Here is a 15,903-nt window from a genome sequence, read left to right on the forward strand (position 1 = left end):
GGAAATATACAAAATCAACAAATCACTATCACCACCTACAACTAAATACCTCAATATTAAAGCCACTGGTTAAAAAATAGCCACTGAAACCAGGAATGGGCACTTGGGCTTTATCCCAGCATGATAATATTCAAACTAGAAAGCAAATACCCCCCTGCCCTAAATCTATGTATGTAATGTCTTCAGAGTGCGCACCTTGTTAAGATCTATAAAGCAAATTGTGATTTGTGAAAATGGGCTATGCAAGTACAATTTTAATGATCGTTGGTTAAATACTCATGAAAGCAATCGTGTCCTCCTTCCCAACTAGTGATTAAATGGTCAAAAGTTACCAGCAGATGTCCCCCTTGTTACCAAATTCCTTAGTCTAAAAACATGACCAATTATGACTTTTAATAGCCATTTCCTCCTTGGCTGTGACAATAGGCCTACAAAGTGGATAAATCAATGTGCCATTGCAGAATTGATCATTATATTTGCAACAGGTTTTTTAGGCTATTTATCATTAACAGCTAAAAATATCATAATGAAATATTAGCCTCCTGGGCAGAGTCTACAGGAGCTTATTACAGTTTTTCTCGATTGCTTAAGCACGATTTTTAAAACAGGGCCCGGTTTTTCAAAACACTACACACAATTAGCACAACCACACACCCAATTAGCAAAACACCTCAGATCCTTTGCAAAATGAAACACTCTTGTAAAAACTATACACTAATTTATCAAAACCATATTTTGTTACCATATGAAACACACACGTTTCATATGACTTAATTCTGTTTGAACCAGTTACACACTGGTACTGGTAACCTAAAACACGTTTAGCAATTCTACTTCTCAGTGATTAGAGTACTGTAAGTGCAGTACACAGAGAAAGTGCAAATATACAATAAATTCACCAACACTACACAAGACCAATGCAACATGGAGAATCACAACAAAACATGTCCCAGTTTTCATGCTACTACAGTAGTGTGTTAACACTGTAAGCTCAGCAAATATCAGACAAACAGAAACTGCTGTATCCAGTACAGGTTACAATGACAGATTTCACTGTATATCTGCTAAGATTTGGCTGAACTCTTAGTCCAGCCTCCCTCAGCGTCAATCCGTGGTTCACGACATGGTCAACTAGTGTTGCACGAATTTCATTTGATAAATTTGGTCCTCTTCTTCTTTGAGCACGTTCTCCTCCTGCTTCAGGTCTTTCTCTACCTCTTCCTCTTCCTCTACCTCCACCTCGACCTCTACCTCTGGCACGGCCTCCGCCTCTTCCTCTTCCTCCTTCTCCTCCTCCGTGGATTCCCCCTCTCACCCTCACTCTTCTTCTTCTTCTGACTCTTTACATTTTGGTTGAAGACAGGTGAACTCACCTGCTGCATTTGTATAGTGCTTAAACCTGATTGGTGTGTCTACAATTAAGCAATCATGTGTTTGCACACCTGATGGCTGTGTTGAACCAATTGGCTCATAGGGGGGGTCATTTGGAATTGCAAGGAAGTGACATCATGATATACTTCTGTGTCTAATGTATACAAGTGTGTTTAGTGTTTTGCAAATCACTGTGTGTATTGTTTTGCAAAAAGTGTGAAGCTGACATTGTGCTTATAGTGGTGCAGATCTGGGCCGATGTTTTGCTCCTTGAGTGTAAGGTTTTGATAATTGTGTAATACTTTTGATTTTAGTGTTTATGCAATCGAAAAAAACTGTAACAGCCTCCATTTCCAAAAATAACATGTAACATCATTCATTTTGTTAAATTTATAATGTTTATTTATGTAAACATGGTACTTTTTTTCAAATCATACAAACTGAGTGTGAAAAAAGCCATGGGAGGAAACACATACAAATGTAAACTTTCTGAAGCATTGGTTTTACGGATATTTTTCCCATGAGGCAATAGACACACATTGTCATATAAAAAGTTTATCCAATATAACATTGTACTGTTTTATTTTTAATAATTATTATTTTATGGACCATGTGTAGGTGTTATTGCCATTACTACCCCACCCCACCCCTTACATTACATTCTGGAGCTTCTAATACATTTTTGGTCAGTGGTTGCTTTTTGTATCATACATATAATTCAAGTTCTCAAGAAAAATTAGTGACATTAGTGATATTTTTAAATTAAGAAATGACAACTTTTTTTTCATCAGTTTCACTTATAACAAAAAACTTGCATTACAAATACAAAAATGATTCAATCTTACAAAATAAACAGGGAGTATATAATGAGAAATTCAGTACATTAACCTTGGTTTACATAGAAGAAAAAAAAAACATCTTTACCCATAGGGAAACTGAATATTATTTTCATCTTATTCCTTTTGCTGTGAAATGTGGACAATTAATACTCAAAATATGACTTTTCTTGGTTTCTCTTTTATATCAAAATATTGCGGAATACAAATGAATAAGATATAGTTTGTGAGTGTGTGGTTATTGTTTGGAAACAGAACTGCATTTACAGTATGTTTGTCTTCAGTGCAGATGGGCATGAAAATGCCCACTTTGAATTTTACTATCTAAATGTGACGGACAAAACTTTTTCAGCTCTGGAGTTTGATGTCAGATGAAACTATTTGTACAGACCACACTCTTTTCCATCTAAACAGATTTTCACACACTTTAGTTTTTAAAAAACAGTTAAAAACATTCATTCATAGCACATGAAGGTATAATTAAGAATTCTTCAAACACCCACACAGAGTCTTAATACAAAAAACCTTCTCATTTAAGGGATAACATATTCCAATGAAGAACCCTATCAGACCAATAATGGCACAATGTCATAAAATTTTTTCATTTTAGTAACTGCACTGCAGTGGTGCAGCAGAGACACTTCAGAAGCCTCGAGTAGAGATAAAATGCTACCTCAAAAAAAAAAGGCATCTCACCTTTATAATATTTTTTTAGTATTGATTAGGTTTTTTAAATTCTTCAGACTCTGATTTTACTATTGGGTCCCTATTGTTCTGATATGGAAACACGTTGCTACTTTACATCTCATGAAATATCCCCCTGTGTCTTGACATATGTAGGGACCAGCCAACCAAAGCTGAGCAGACTGGCTGCTGTTGGAGTGGATATAGAGGAAAGTATATCAGCAAAACGGACTGGGTTTCCCCAGGATTCTGTGCAGCTCTGGAGACATGAGGAAAGGTTTTTCTGCACTACCATCATTCCTCTCCAAGTCATCACCTGGTTGGCCCGATAAATGGGTGGATGGATCGAGAGAGAGCAGGGATGAATGAAGGAAAAGATGGACGGAATTGGGGATAATCAATGGTTGAGATTGAGGTCCAATGTCACGTGAAGATATATGGAGGGGAGGAAGAAGAGCAGGACAGCAGGGTGATTATAAATGAAGAGGAGACAAGAAGAGAAGCAGAGGTTAGTGCTGTTAAACAGCTTTGTGTAAAAGAGATGAAAAAAGACTAAGATTCGGTCAAATCAGAGCAGTTGTAGAATATGTGACTTGTTAAAACAAAGGCTGAGACATCCAGGCAAAGCATAAGAGGAAAACATGTATCAGTAATATTTAGGAATGAAAATTCAATGCATTTTAACGAATTAACCATTCAAACCCAGTGTTATTTTCCTGATAAATTAGGCTACTGATAAGTCCCCGGTTAAATTTAGAATAGAATTTAAAATTCTCCTCCTCACCTTCAAGGCCCTTAATAATATGGCACCATTATACCTCAAAGAGCTGATAGTACCTTATCAACCCACTAGAGCACTGCGCTCCCAGAATTCAGACTTACTTGTCGTCCCTAAAGTCTCTAAAAGTAGAGTAGGAGCCAGAGCTTTCAGCTATCAAGCTCCTCTCCTGTGGAATCATCTCCCACTTTCAGTTCAGGAGGCAGACACCATCTGTACGTTTAAGAGTAGGCTTAAAACCTTCCTTTACGATAAAGCTTATAGTTAGAGCCAGTCCAGGTTTGTCTTAGACCTGCTCTTAGTTAGGCTGCTATAGGTCTAGAATGTCGGGGGACACATGACACACGGAGCTTCTCTTCCCAGCTTCTCCTTCCTCTTCTCCCTCCTTATCACATCAAAGAAATGAATATCTCATCAATACATGTTACTGACTTGACTTCTTCCCCGGAGTCCCTTTGCCTTATCGTCCGCAGATCCAGGGCCGCAGCTGCGTCCACATCGGGGATTATGATGGTGGATCGCGAATCAGAGATCGTGATCCTAATGGCGGATTCTGTATCGTGCTGGCTGATCGTGATAATAATGGCGGATCCTGTATCGTGTTGGCATCTGATAGTGGTGGTGGACCATGATCGAGGGGGCAGCTGATGGTGGATCCTGATGGCGGCAGTGGACAATGACTGTGGACTATAGTGGCATCCGATCTTGATGGTGGATCATGATCGTGGTGGCTGCTGACCATGGACTATGATTACAACAAGACTGCTTGATATATAATATTTCTCCTCAGATACTCGACCATTACTGACAATAATCCATCAATTCATTGACCTTCAGTTATGCTATAAAGCCTTTATTCTTATCAATGCTGCAAATACCCTTATCTTTCTGATGTTCTCCTTTACACTTGACATCTATTGCACTTCTGTCCGTCCTGGGAGAGGGATCCCTCACATGTGGCTCTCTCTGAGGTTTCTACCTTCTTTTTACCCTGTTAAAAGGGTTTTTCAAAGTAGTTTTTCCTTACTCTTGTTGAGGGTTAAGGGCAGAGGATGTCACACCTTGTTAAAGCCCTATGAGACAAATTGTGATTTGTGAATATGGGCTATACAAATAAAATGTGATTGATTGATTATCTATGACTGCTCTGATCATGTTGATCTCGTCATCTACCTGCATAATCTTGTCGGTATTAGTATGTTGTAGTATTTTGTAGTATGTTGTTCCAAATTGTATTCCTCTGAAAACGTAGATGTAGAAGACGTAGGTGTGAATTTGACCCTCAAAGGATAAAGTGGTATAGAAACTGGTACTATTGGTTTTATTAATATTGTGCCAATATAACCATAGGAACATGTTAAACCAGTTTGTTTTCATTTCACAGTAGCCCAATATGAATAATTACAGTTATGTTCTGTAGTAGGAAACATAATGACAGTTTTGTACTTACAGAAGCAGAGGAAGAGTGTGTCCACACACATGGCATAGACGCTGAAGAATCCATGAGCAATCAGGTAGGCACCCATGACCACAGTCTGATGTGAGAGATATACTTTAGAGAAGCTACAAAGGGGCTGAGGGGCTGCTCTGATGGCAGATCAAATCATATTAAGATACCTAAAACATAATCTTTATGAATTATTATGAGTTTTGGATTAACATACTCCAAAAACACAAAATCTAACCCAGACGTTGTTTTTACACACATCCTAACACTGACCTAGTAGGTTCCTTTATGTGGCTCAAAACCATTGTTCTGAACTTGTGAGGACCAACCAAAATGTCTTCACAAGTTCAAATGGCTGAAAAGGATTAAGACTTGGTTTTAGGGTTCATCTAGGAATTAGCTTGAGGTTAGGGTTTAAACACTGACCAGCAGGGGGACCCAATAGTAGTTGAGATGGGGTACGTCTTCCTGGATAACAGGGATCTTCATAGTGAAGAAGAAGAAGGCAATGACACCTGTAAAACACACACACACACACACACACACACACACACACACACACACACACACACACACACACACACACACACACACACACACACACACACACACACACACACGTGTTGCAGGTATAACACATCATCACTGGCAACTGACTGTTGAAAATGAATCGACAGGAACAGGTTGTTACAGTAATGTTGGCAGTAAGGGAGAGTTGACTGTCGAGTGTCACACCCAGGTTCCTAGCAGTCTGGGTGAGGGCTAACACGGAGTTGTCAAAGGTAATAGTCAGGTTGTGGGTGGGAGAGGCTTTCCCTGGAAGGAAAAGTAGTTCAGTCTTGTCAAGGTTAATTTTCAGGTGGTGGTGTGGACAATGTAAGACTTTACGTACCAACTCCTCCTGCTATCAGCAATTTGCCCAGAAACAACAGGAAGTCTGCCACTCTGTCTAGAACTGCAACCCTGTAGGGGGAGTGAGATATTTCAGCATGACCACTCGTCTAACACATGATCCACACAGTGAAAATCAGCACAGACATGACCCTGCTTATAGTCTGAAATAAAGGGCCCATATTCTGGGCTTTTACTGTCCGTAATTACTTGAAGGGGTCAGTAGGGACCCTCAAATTATGAAAACAGTCACTCCGCTGACTTTTTCACTCAGTCCATTCCAAGAAATATGTTATTGAAACGTCACATTTCGTACTTCCTCTTCGTATGATGTCATCATGGAATCGCACTCTTCTCTCAGCCCCACCCAGCCGGTACCAGTCCAGCCTCCGAACCCACCACCCCCGCTCCCCACCACCACCACCACCCCTCTTCCCCTCCACACCGAACGCGACACCAAGCAGACTTGTTGCTGAGCTAGCAGCTTGTTAGATACCACAGGCTAACCACAACAAACAACACTGAAGAAACACTGCAGTGTAGAGGGATGCAAGGAAGAGAATGCAGAAGAGAGGACATGGAAATACACATTGCAGCAGTTTATTCAACTTCAAACCACTGATATATCATCTTAGGGGTACCAATACCTCAAATTAAGTCCCAAAAATATGGGCCCTTTAAGCTTAAATTAGAATAAAATATCCTGGATACAGAAACGTAATTTGGAGCCAGGGTCTGCACAGTAGTGGACGTGGTGTGGAGCCGTGGTGTCGAGGTCCCACCGAAACACACGTTCAACCAATTGCAAGTCAGTTTTAGCTGTCAATCATTACTCTTCACCCTGTTTTTATAGTGTCAAATAACTAATTCAAACCAAACTTATCAAAAACCGACAGAAATCGTTTTTGGGAAAACTTTATTCGCCATGTTCTTTCATGTCCCATCTGCTAACTAGTACTGCATCCAATCAAGATGATTTGGCTTCCCTATTGGGGAGTTGTCATGTCCATCCATCTCTATATACAGTCTATAGTTGGAAGCCACTGCTTGTTTTAATGATCTCAGTTACACAAAGAAGGATCACTTATACTTAACAGCAAAATGTATCCACACCAATAACTGAGACAAGTGATCTGATCTCCTTACCTGACCACATTTCTCATCAATAGGAAGAAGGCCTCTTCGGCTGAGGTACAGAAATTTTTACCATAGATCGCCACCTGGTGGAAAAGAAAGAGGAGACAGTTGTCTCAACAACAAAAGAATGTTGATATTGTTGTTGACAAAATGGACAGTGCATTGGTGCTGTTCATATTACTCATGCCTCAAAATGTTACTTTAACCAGCTCACCATGATATAAGCATTATGGTTCAAGTAGCGAATGAATTTCTCCAGACACCAGAAACAGCATTTCAGACAGCACATTATGAACCGGGACAGGCTGTTGTCAATACCTGCAAGGATAAAAGCACAGCATCAGTCCAGTGATTGTGGTAGCAGTTATAGAAGTAAGGAAGTAAGGAGAAACAGTGTCGGAGTCTACATGTCTACATTTTGGTTCAAAACCATCCTTGAGAGGATATTTTGATCGGTCCTCATGATTTTTAAGGGCTGTTTGAGAGTTAAGACTTGATTTTAGTGTCAAAGTCAGAAGGAGGGAAAGCTAGGGAAATCATTAGTTCACCATAGAGACCTATACATATGTGTGTGTGGTTGTGTGTGTTTATATGTGTCTGTGTGATTGTAAACCTTTTAGTTTCTGCTCTAGGTATTCCAGGATGATCCGCAGAAGTTGGACAACGGAAAGAATTAAAGAGCCAAATGCCAGAGACCCTGTGTGATACCTGCAGATAGATAGAGGAAGATATTAGTTCATTGTTAGACACAACACTGTTATTTCCAGCTTTGGATAAAATATTAGATACATTTTACATGTTTCCATAAAGTCCGAAAGACGATGGTCCTGAGAGAATGTCCTGACCTGACAGCCCTAATGAATGACAGCAAGAGTGGACATGCTGGGATATCCTGAGGCTTCCTCTTGGCCCAATAGTAGTTGGCAAATGTCCCTGCCAGGGTGCACTGCTCCAGGGCCAGACTGAAGTTGACCAGCCAGAGGAAGACAAGTAGGTTGAACAGCTGCAAAAGGAAGAGGTAGCGGTGGTAGGACGTCTCCCCACCATAGAAGGCAAACTGACACTGAGTACCCAGACACAACGCTGATGTGGAGATGTTGGTTCTGTTGAAGGTCTGGCAGAGACGTGAGGGGAGAACACAGGGTAGTCTCTCAGTGAGTGTATGCAATACACATCTCAACCATTAATATATTATTAATTTAGTGTGGAGGTTGTGTGTTATCTTAATGTGAACGGTTGCAAAAGACACAGCATATACCTTTCCAGAATGTGCAAATATGAATGTTTTAAAATATAAATGATATCTTTCTTATAGTTTGTTGCAACTTCTTGTCTGATAGACTGACTGACAGAGACAGAGCTTTACTGGATACACATTACTTATTAATTATTGTGCAGGAGGTCAATTATATTCACTAAAGAACAATGTAATACATTTTGCCTCCTGTCCTCAGGACATCTGTTGAGCAAACTTATTGTGGAGCTTTACAAAGCTTTACCAAATTTCACCAAGTTTGTGTTGCAAGTTTTCAAAGGTGAAAAGTCTAATATATACAGCATGAGCCAAGAAACAAAATTTCTAGCTGCCTTTCTGACATTTTATCAGTCTTAATAGGCTCTAGATATCTTGGAAATATGGGAAAATGTAGTTTGACTGTTCAGTTTCCCAAATGGTCCTAACACCTTTGTCAATCCGCTCACTTCTAAATAGGTATATGACTATACGTTTTACACAATATGTTGTACCTCAGGATTGCATGTGCTGTTGGTGTAGGGGCAGCTGACATCAGGAGACCTCACTTTGTAGATGGGTTCACCTGAGGATGCAAGATAACTGGTTTCACAGTGCTGGTTAAAGACCCATCTGACAGGCTGGTTGGAGAGGTAACGATAAAAAAAATCCATATATACTGCACATAATTTAAATTGGTGCGAGTCCTACAAATAAATCACTAGGCTCTTAACAAGAAATGACGTAATGTGAACGCAGTGAAGGATACACGGCAGTAACTGCCCAGTAGGAGATGCACACAGTCAACAAGAGGAAGGTGACAACTGGAAAGAATAGTGTGGACATGATGTGACCGATAGCTCTGCAACATCAAACCAAGAAAACAACCATCACTAAAGTGCAGATTAAAAACTATGAATAATTTGTCATTTTTGTAATGATTTTTCTTTGCTGTCTTCACAGGTCATACTTGCTGGCCTCTCTGAGTAGGGCAATGGCCACTCGGACTCGTCTCCTTAAGAAGATCAACAGCGCCAAGATGGAAGCTTCGGTCACTCCCAGAGACACCACTGACAAACACAAACAATAGGAAATTCACTTTTGTAGTGGACACGTGATAGACAGTATTCACCAAAGACTGTATTTAATGTGGTTTGCACTTTTACTTACTACTATAAGGAGCTGCGGGGTTACCATGGTAACAAGCGGATGTTTTGATGACAACTGGTAGTTCTCTGTAGCCGTAAAAAAGTTTGTAAATAAACGCACACCGAGAGGTGCAGAAAACGAGAAATCTCACGACTACGTCATCCTATCGACTCCTACACCTTCTTCATATTTTCAGGGTCAAGGGTGATTCTCCCAGTTTACTGTTCTGAAATATATTTGCATCAAATTATTTGATTCACATTACAAACTTTTTATGATCTTCTTCTGAATAACCACAGCTCCTTTCTAAAGTTAGACAGCAGAGACAAATTAAGGCCCATGCAAATCATTATACTATATGTATTTTTTATATCATTGGACATTGAAAATGTGGATAAGACTAGAAAATAATTTGTTAATTAAGTCACAGGCATTGTTTCAAATAAATCGTTTTTTATATATATTAAGTAATAAAGTTACAACTTCTTGTAGTGTTGTTGCAAATGAAACATGATTCAAGAGTAAAGCAGACTGGTTTAATCACAAGTGCTGCTTCACAGTCTTTTGAAGAGTGTTTGTTGGTGTTAAATGATACTTCAGTCCCATCAAAATTAAAAAGTGATTTTTATGATGAACACTAAAAAATCACGTTGAAAACAAAAAAATAAAAAATCCGTTTTTTGTACCTCTGAGCAGTCCCTATCTGTATTTTGTTTCATTCAACAGGTTTGAATTTGAACTTCGCAAGAAGGAAGATACCATCAACATTTGATTTCTTGTTTAACAGTATCAGGTGATTAGACTGATCCAAATGTGCTGCTCAGTCCCCAAAGTGAAAGAGAGAGAGCACATGCTTTCAAGAAAAGGGATCTTTAAGAACACTGGAACTACAAAAACGTTTTCTAATGAGCAAAAGTTTCTGTTGTTAATTCTTGTTTTTTGTATGTATTTTTGGGGCTTTTTATCGCCATTAATGGATAGGACAGAGTAAGCTTGTGAAAGGGGGATAGAGAGAGAGAGTGGGGGAGACATGCATACATGACTCAAACAGAATCAAACCCGGGCATCTGCGGGTTGAGGCCTTGCCTCATTTAAGCTGCAGCTCTACCAGGTGAGCTATACGCCGCCCCCTGTTGTTAATTCTGACTGAACACAGACTCACATAATACGATCCATGTCTGTCTAAGTTGTAAGTAGACCTGTACGTCAGTCTGCAGGCCGACCTCTGTAATGGCAACATCAGAGCCCGGTGTGTGTTTGAGCTGGGACCAGACCACCGAGCAGTACCACATACCTGTAAACACACACACACACACACACACACACACACACACACACACACACACACACACACACACACACACACATTCAATTCATTTTTAAAGATGCTAAGCCCATGTTATCCCAGCATGATTGGATAACAGCTAGATTCAGGTAGAAATTGCTCTAAGACTATGTGATGGCCATAGTACACACCATATGCCAGCAGTAGTATGAAAGTGATGATAGTAGCCCACAGCAGCAACCCAGCTGTGAACCTCAGCAGCAGGATGAAGATCAGACTAACAGCCATGGATATCAGCAGACCTCTGTCAGCAGGTTTTAAAGTACAGGGGGAAAATCATATGGTTTAATAAAGGCCTATGTAACCTCTGCTCAACTGCAACTACTGCAGCCACAAGCAGTTACAAGCAGGATAATGGTGAATCCGAATAAGTAGTGAACGCTATTGTGCTATCATCTGTCCTTCTATTTAAACAGCAACATGAGGTTGTTTTGCTCAATTGTCGATTGCCTATAGAATCAAATCACAGTCATCATGACACTGGCATCAAGAAACTAAATCAAACCAAACTCAGGAGGAGTCTTTTCCCAAGCTTTGTCTCAGGGGAGGACCACAGTCTCTGCGTTACATTCATTGACCATCAGGCTAAATATTGAATGTGGCCAAAATATCTATGAGACCCGAGTAGATGCTGGGGTTTTACACAAATGTTGTATATTGTTTTTGTAGTTACATGAGTATCCATGCCCAGGACTGAGAATAATCCTCCATTATCTTCATGCCCATCTCCTTAGTGTCCACAAGTCCTGTTATAGTCCTGTTCAGAGGAGAGATAAATTACTTAATCTGTGGATATGAACTCTGTATGAGTTCATAAAAATGAATGAATGAGTGTTAAAGAAGAAGTTGCAGTACTTGGTTGCACGTTGGAGTTCACTGACACTGTGTGGAATTTCCAGAGCATCCTTAAACCTAGTTCTGTCCACTACAGTCACAGTCCCATTCAGAGTGGTGAAGTCTGGTAGACATCTCTGGAGAACTGACACACAAACACAAACACACAAAGATGAGAGTGACACTAATACACCGTGAGCACATTGATGCTGTCTAACCTCCTACTGTCTAACTCTGATCAGTCCTCCTCTGAAACTGCTTTTACAGCAGGGGGTAAGAGATATTAAGCTGATAAGCAAATCCATCCATTATGTAAATACATTTTATAATAGTGAAGATTTATTTGAGTCAGTAGATGGTTTTTTGACTTGTGGACTTCTCTTACCTACCTTTCAATGTAAATACTGAGTAATTAGTTGAAATGTTGCATGAGTTGTGGGAGAAAGTCTAATCCTTACATGGTCTACTGGGTATGATCATGGAGGGGCAGTCCTCATCTCTTAGAACCTGAGATACTGGCTGGAAAACACAGGACAGACAGGAAAGTGAGAATAACAACCTGTGCATGCGTGTGCGTACTTGTTTGTGCATGTGTCTGAATGCGTGTGTTGTGTATTCTTCTGGTCTTTGTGAATGAATGTGTTCTGTGTGTTTTGCACAAACACAAAGAAGAAAAACAAAAAATTCCAAGAGAGAGCTGCTGGTCTGAACCTACAGTCACAGGTCATCACCTGCAAAGATGCTTTTTTAAACAGTTTATCATGTGTGTCTAAATGATAAATGCTTGTCATATATCAACATCAGTACCTTTTCAGGGTTATTAAATCCAGGCTTACAGAACTGTTTATAGTATTCCCAGTAACCCTTGTTGAGTTTGTGTTGCAGCTGCATCTCACTGTAGGTTGCAAACTTGTCAGGGCACTGTGACACACACATCTGGAATAAAATGAACACAGACAGTAAGTTTGCTGATGTATTCAGGAAGATATCGAGCTATTGTTGTGGACATGTCATAAACATCAAGCTACTTTAGCTCAGCCTCAAGTTTGTGGATTAGGTGAAGAGTCCTCTCTGTGTCTGAGTCCTCTCCTAGGTTAATTCTCTTCATGTTTAACTGATATGATATATCAGGAGCCATGTGTGTTATTATGGGAACATACCTGCGTTGTGGGGCACTGCAGGTTGATGAGTATAGCTGGGTTGGCACATTTTAAGATGTTGAAGTAAAATAGGATGGGTTTCTTCCTGCAAAAAAAGTGTTTAATGCCATATGTGATCATTCTGTTACGTTTGACAAGTCCAGAGTTATTTAGCCTATTTCTAACAATGCTGTTTCACTTTTCTATATTTGCAAGCAATAGCAGAGCAGAAAGAAGAAATTGTTGTTTAGCAGGTTAAGTACATATAAACATGGTGATCTGACCTGCTTCGTAAGAATCTAACCAACTAGTTTGGTTGCCTAAACTTATAAATGGCAACTGAAAATAATAAACCAACAAAGTCTGAAAATGATCAAACGCCATCTTTTGATTTCTCACGGAACTCAAACCTTTGTCTCCTGAATGGATGTCCTGTACTTGACCCATTGACCCATCATGTCTGCTACCCACTCTTCATACAACCTCATCTGACCGCCTATAGGCTTTCTGCAAAAATGCAGGCATTTAAAAAGCACCTGGTGGCAGCAGATGTCACCCACGTCCGTATGGTGCTTATTAAATGGCGCACTGGATAATTTTCTCTTTTCTCTCTGTTTTTAATGAAAATGCACCTGGAAATTGCAAAAAAAAGGAGCCATTGATCGTTCTATACAGATGTATATAGCTTTATAGCTGCTGTGTGACTACTCGCAGCTGGGTGTAAACAGACACATTTAATTATATCGTTTTTTGTTCTCTTAAGCATCGGAACAAGCAGGCCTGTTTTTTCTTCATTACACAAAACTTACTACGAAGAAATTTAAAGGCAAAAAATATGTCAAAAATATTTTGTGGCTAAACTGCAGTGTGACCCAGTTGTGAGAGTAAAAACTGGAATCTCCAAAGGAGAAAAACATTCATTGTAGATGTGTGTAAAAGGAAAAGCTGTAGAGCTGCTGGTGTCATCCAAGTGTCCGCAAGCCCTGCCATTCATATAAGACTCAAATCATTTACACCGTGTCCAAGTCCGCTAGCATCGCCATCCGGAGGATGACTGGGTGACTTTGCGGAATTGAATTTGATAATCTGGACAGGTAATTTGGTAATCTGGGACCCTTGTATTAAAATAGAAAAATAAATACTAAATCAACTTGCTTAATGAAAAAATTACTGAGAAAATGTGAAAGAACATGTATATTATTAATAGAAATGTCATTAATTCACATTACCATGTAAAAGTTGTTTTTTTTTCACAAAGAACCCTAGCCTAAATAAAGAAAATGTAATATTAATTCAAAACTTTCTATTAAAGCTGTATCCCATTAAAACAATCAATTAAAATGCAATCAACAGCAAGCAACAATAACAATAACAGATCATTCATTAACTATTGGGGCTATTCAGGGAATAAAACGATCACACCATGGTCTTCTCCACATGTTTCGCGAAACCAATGGATGCAGACCACAGGACAGACACTCTTCTGTGCTTTTGGATCATTATTGTCCTGGGGAGCTAACTGATTGGAGGATTGAAGGCCTCTTGACTAGATTTTGTTAGAACAGGAAATAAAAGTTAAGGTGTCCCACATAACCCGAATTCACCTTGCACACTACAATTCTGCCAACACAGAATAAAATTACATGAAATGAAATCACATTTCAGTTTGTCCAGGAAAGTATGGAATCAAACTAATTCCTTAACCCTTATGTGTTGAATAACTTCATGTATGGAAAACTATGGAAAACTATGGAAAACTATTTTTAAAAAAAGTCCAGTTATAATGATAGTGACATTCTGTGAGCTCCTGCACAGCTGTTTAAATGACTTTGGAAACAAACAGCGACAAAGGGTTAAGTGTTAAAACAGTGACTTACGCATTGGAAGTCCCCTTCTGCCCACAGAACTGGCCATAGCTGTCTGTCGGATGGAGAACCTTCCTGGGGTCCCCATGTAACCAGGCTGGACAGATGGACAGAGGAGATTATTTGCAGGAGACAATCAGTCTGCATCAAATAAGCACTTAAACAGTCTGGTTATTGCGAACTATCTGATATCTTGATATTTATATATTTAATTACACATTTATGTTGTTATTGAAAATGTTTATGATATTAAAATGTCAAGAGAAAAGTAAAAGTAAAAGAGTAGCTTCTTACTGTTTGTTGAATTTGCAGAATACAACAGAGAAGGATTTGTGTGTTGGTGCGTGTGAGTATGCGTGCATGAGTGTGTATGTGTGCGTGTGTGTGTCAATGATGATTTGTCTATCCTTCAGTGCCAAAAATATAATCAGTCAAAACAAATCTTCTTCTTAAAGTGTTCATGACCTGCCCATCCAGCATCATTACACACAACGACCTTTCATCAATGAAAGCTCCAAGTGCAGTAAAACGGCTGATGTTATTAATGGCAGTGGAATGGAGAGGACGAGAGGAGAGATTGTGCAGTGCTGATGGAAGGAAGGAGGAATGAGGAATAAGAGAGATGGGGTATATGGACAAAGTACAGTCAGGGGCTATGCATGAGAGAGTGAGGGTGATGTCATCAGGAATGATGTCATCCATGTCTGGTAGTAGCAAAGCTGGGTTTTGGAAACTGTCATTGTTTTAGTGTGTGTGCACCTCTTAGTGTGATTATGTGTGTTTCTGTGTGCTTGCACTCTATTAAGACACGTGCAAATGTGTGTTAGTGTGTGTTTGTCTGTGTACAAAGTAGGATTAGCTAGGATTAGATCAGGATCATATCCTATTTATGGGATGATGTCACCAGTAACCCCCCCCCCCCCCCCCCCCCCCCACACACACACACACACGCACGCATGCACACACACACACACACACACACACACACACACGCACACACACACGCACACACTAATGGACGACTGCTTTGTAACTGCATCTGCCCTGTACTAACAAAGGAATGATGTCATACTTGTATATGAGGCAACCCACACACACAGATACACGCATATGAAAATAGGAACACTTAAGGTAGAAGGGATAGGAGTAGTCGGGATCACACCTGCTGTCTTGCAGTGGTCGTCATAAAATTGTGA

General features: G+C 39.8%; 1 protein-coding gene across 1 annotated transcript in view; it reads right to left on the reverse strand.

Annotated features, from left to right (window-relative positions):
• Positions 1 to 1,818: 1,818 nt before the first annotated feature.
• Positions 1,819 to 15,903, reverse strand: part of slc44a5a (solute carrier family 44 member 5a) — a 37,038-nt gene continuing 22,953 nt past the window's right edge. Inside the window, exons 4-22 of the mRNA XM_034612704.1 lie at positions 14,720 to 14,804; positions 12,864 to 12,948; positions 12,511 to 12,639; positions 12,162 to 12,222; positions 11,725 to 11,848; positions 11,543 to 11,626; positions 11,001 to 11,113; positions 10,687 to 10,818; positions 9,346 to 9,445; positions 9,145 to 9,237; positions 8,891 to 8,978; positions 7,990 to 8,258; positions 7,758 to 7,852; positions 7,359 to 7,462; positions 7,154 to 7,227; positions 6,009 to 6,079; positions 5,543 to 5,631; positions 5,120 to 5,204; positions 1,819 to 3,207 (exon numbers count right to left, since the gene is read on the reverse strand). Coding sequence (XP_034468595.1) covers positions 3,110 to 3,207; positions 5,120 to 5,204; positions 5,543 to 5,631; positions 6,009 to 6,079; positions 7,154 to 7,227; positions 7,359 to 7,462; positions 7,758 to 7,852; positions 7,990 to 8,258; positions 8,891 to 8,978; positions 9,145 to 9,237; positions 9,346 to 9,445; positions 10,687 to 10,818; positions 11,001 to 11,113; positions 11,543 to 11,626; positions 11,725 to 11,848; positions 12,162 to 12,222; positions 12,511 to 12,639; positions 12,864 to 12,948; positions 14,720 to 14,804 — 1,979 coding nt within the window. The 3' untranslated portion in view covers positions 1,819 to 3,109. The remainder of the gene's footprint in view (positions 3,208 to 5,119; positions 5,205 to 5,542; positions 5,632 to 6,008; positions 6,080 to 7,153; positions 7,228 to 7,358; positions 7,463 to 7,757; positions 7,853 to 7,989; positions 8,259 to 8,890; positions 8,979 to 9,144; positions 9,238 to 9,345; positions 9,446 to 10,686; positions 10,819 to 11,000; positions 11,114 to 11,542; positions 11,627 to 11,724; positions 11,849 to 12,161; positions 12,223 to 12,510; positions 12,640 to 12,863; positions 12,949 to 14,719; positions 14,805 to 15,903) is intronic.

Source organism: Hippoglossus hippoglossus, chromosome 17 (assembly GCF_009819705.1).
Source record: "Hippoglossus hippoglossus isolate fHipHip1 chromosome 17, fHipHip1.pri, whole genome shotgun sequence".
NCBI lineage: Eukaryota > Metazoa > Chordata > Actinopteri > Pleuronectiformes > Pleuronectidae > Hippoglossus > Hippoglossus hippoglossus.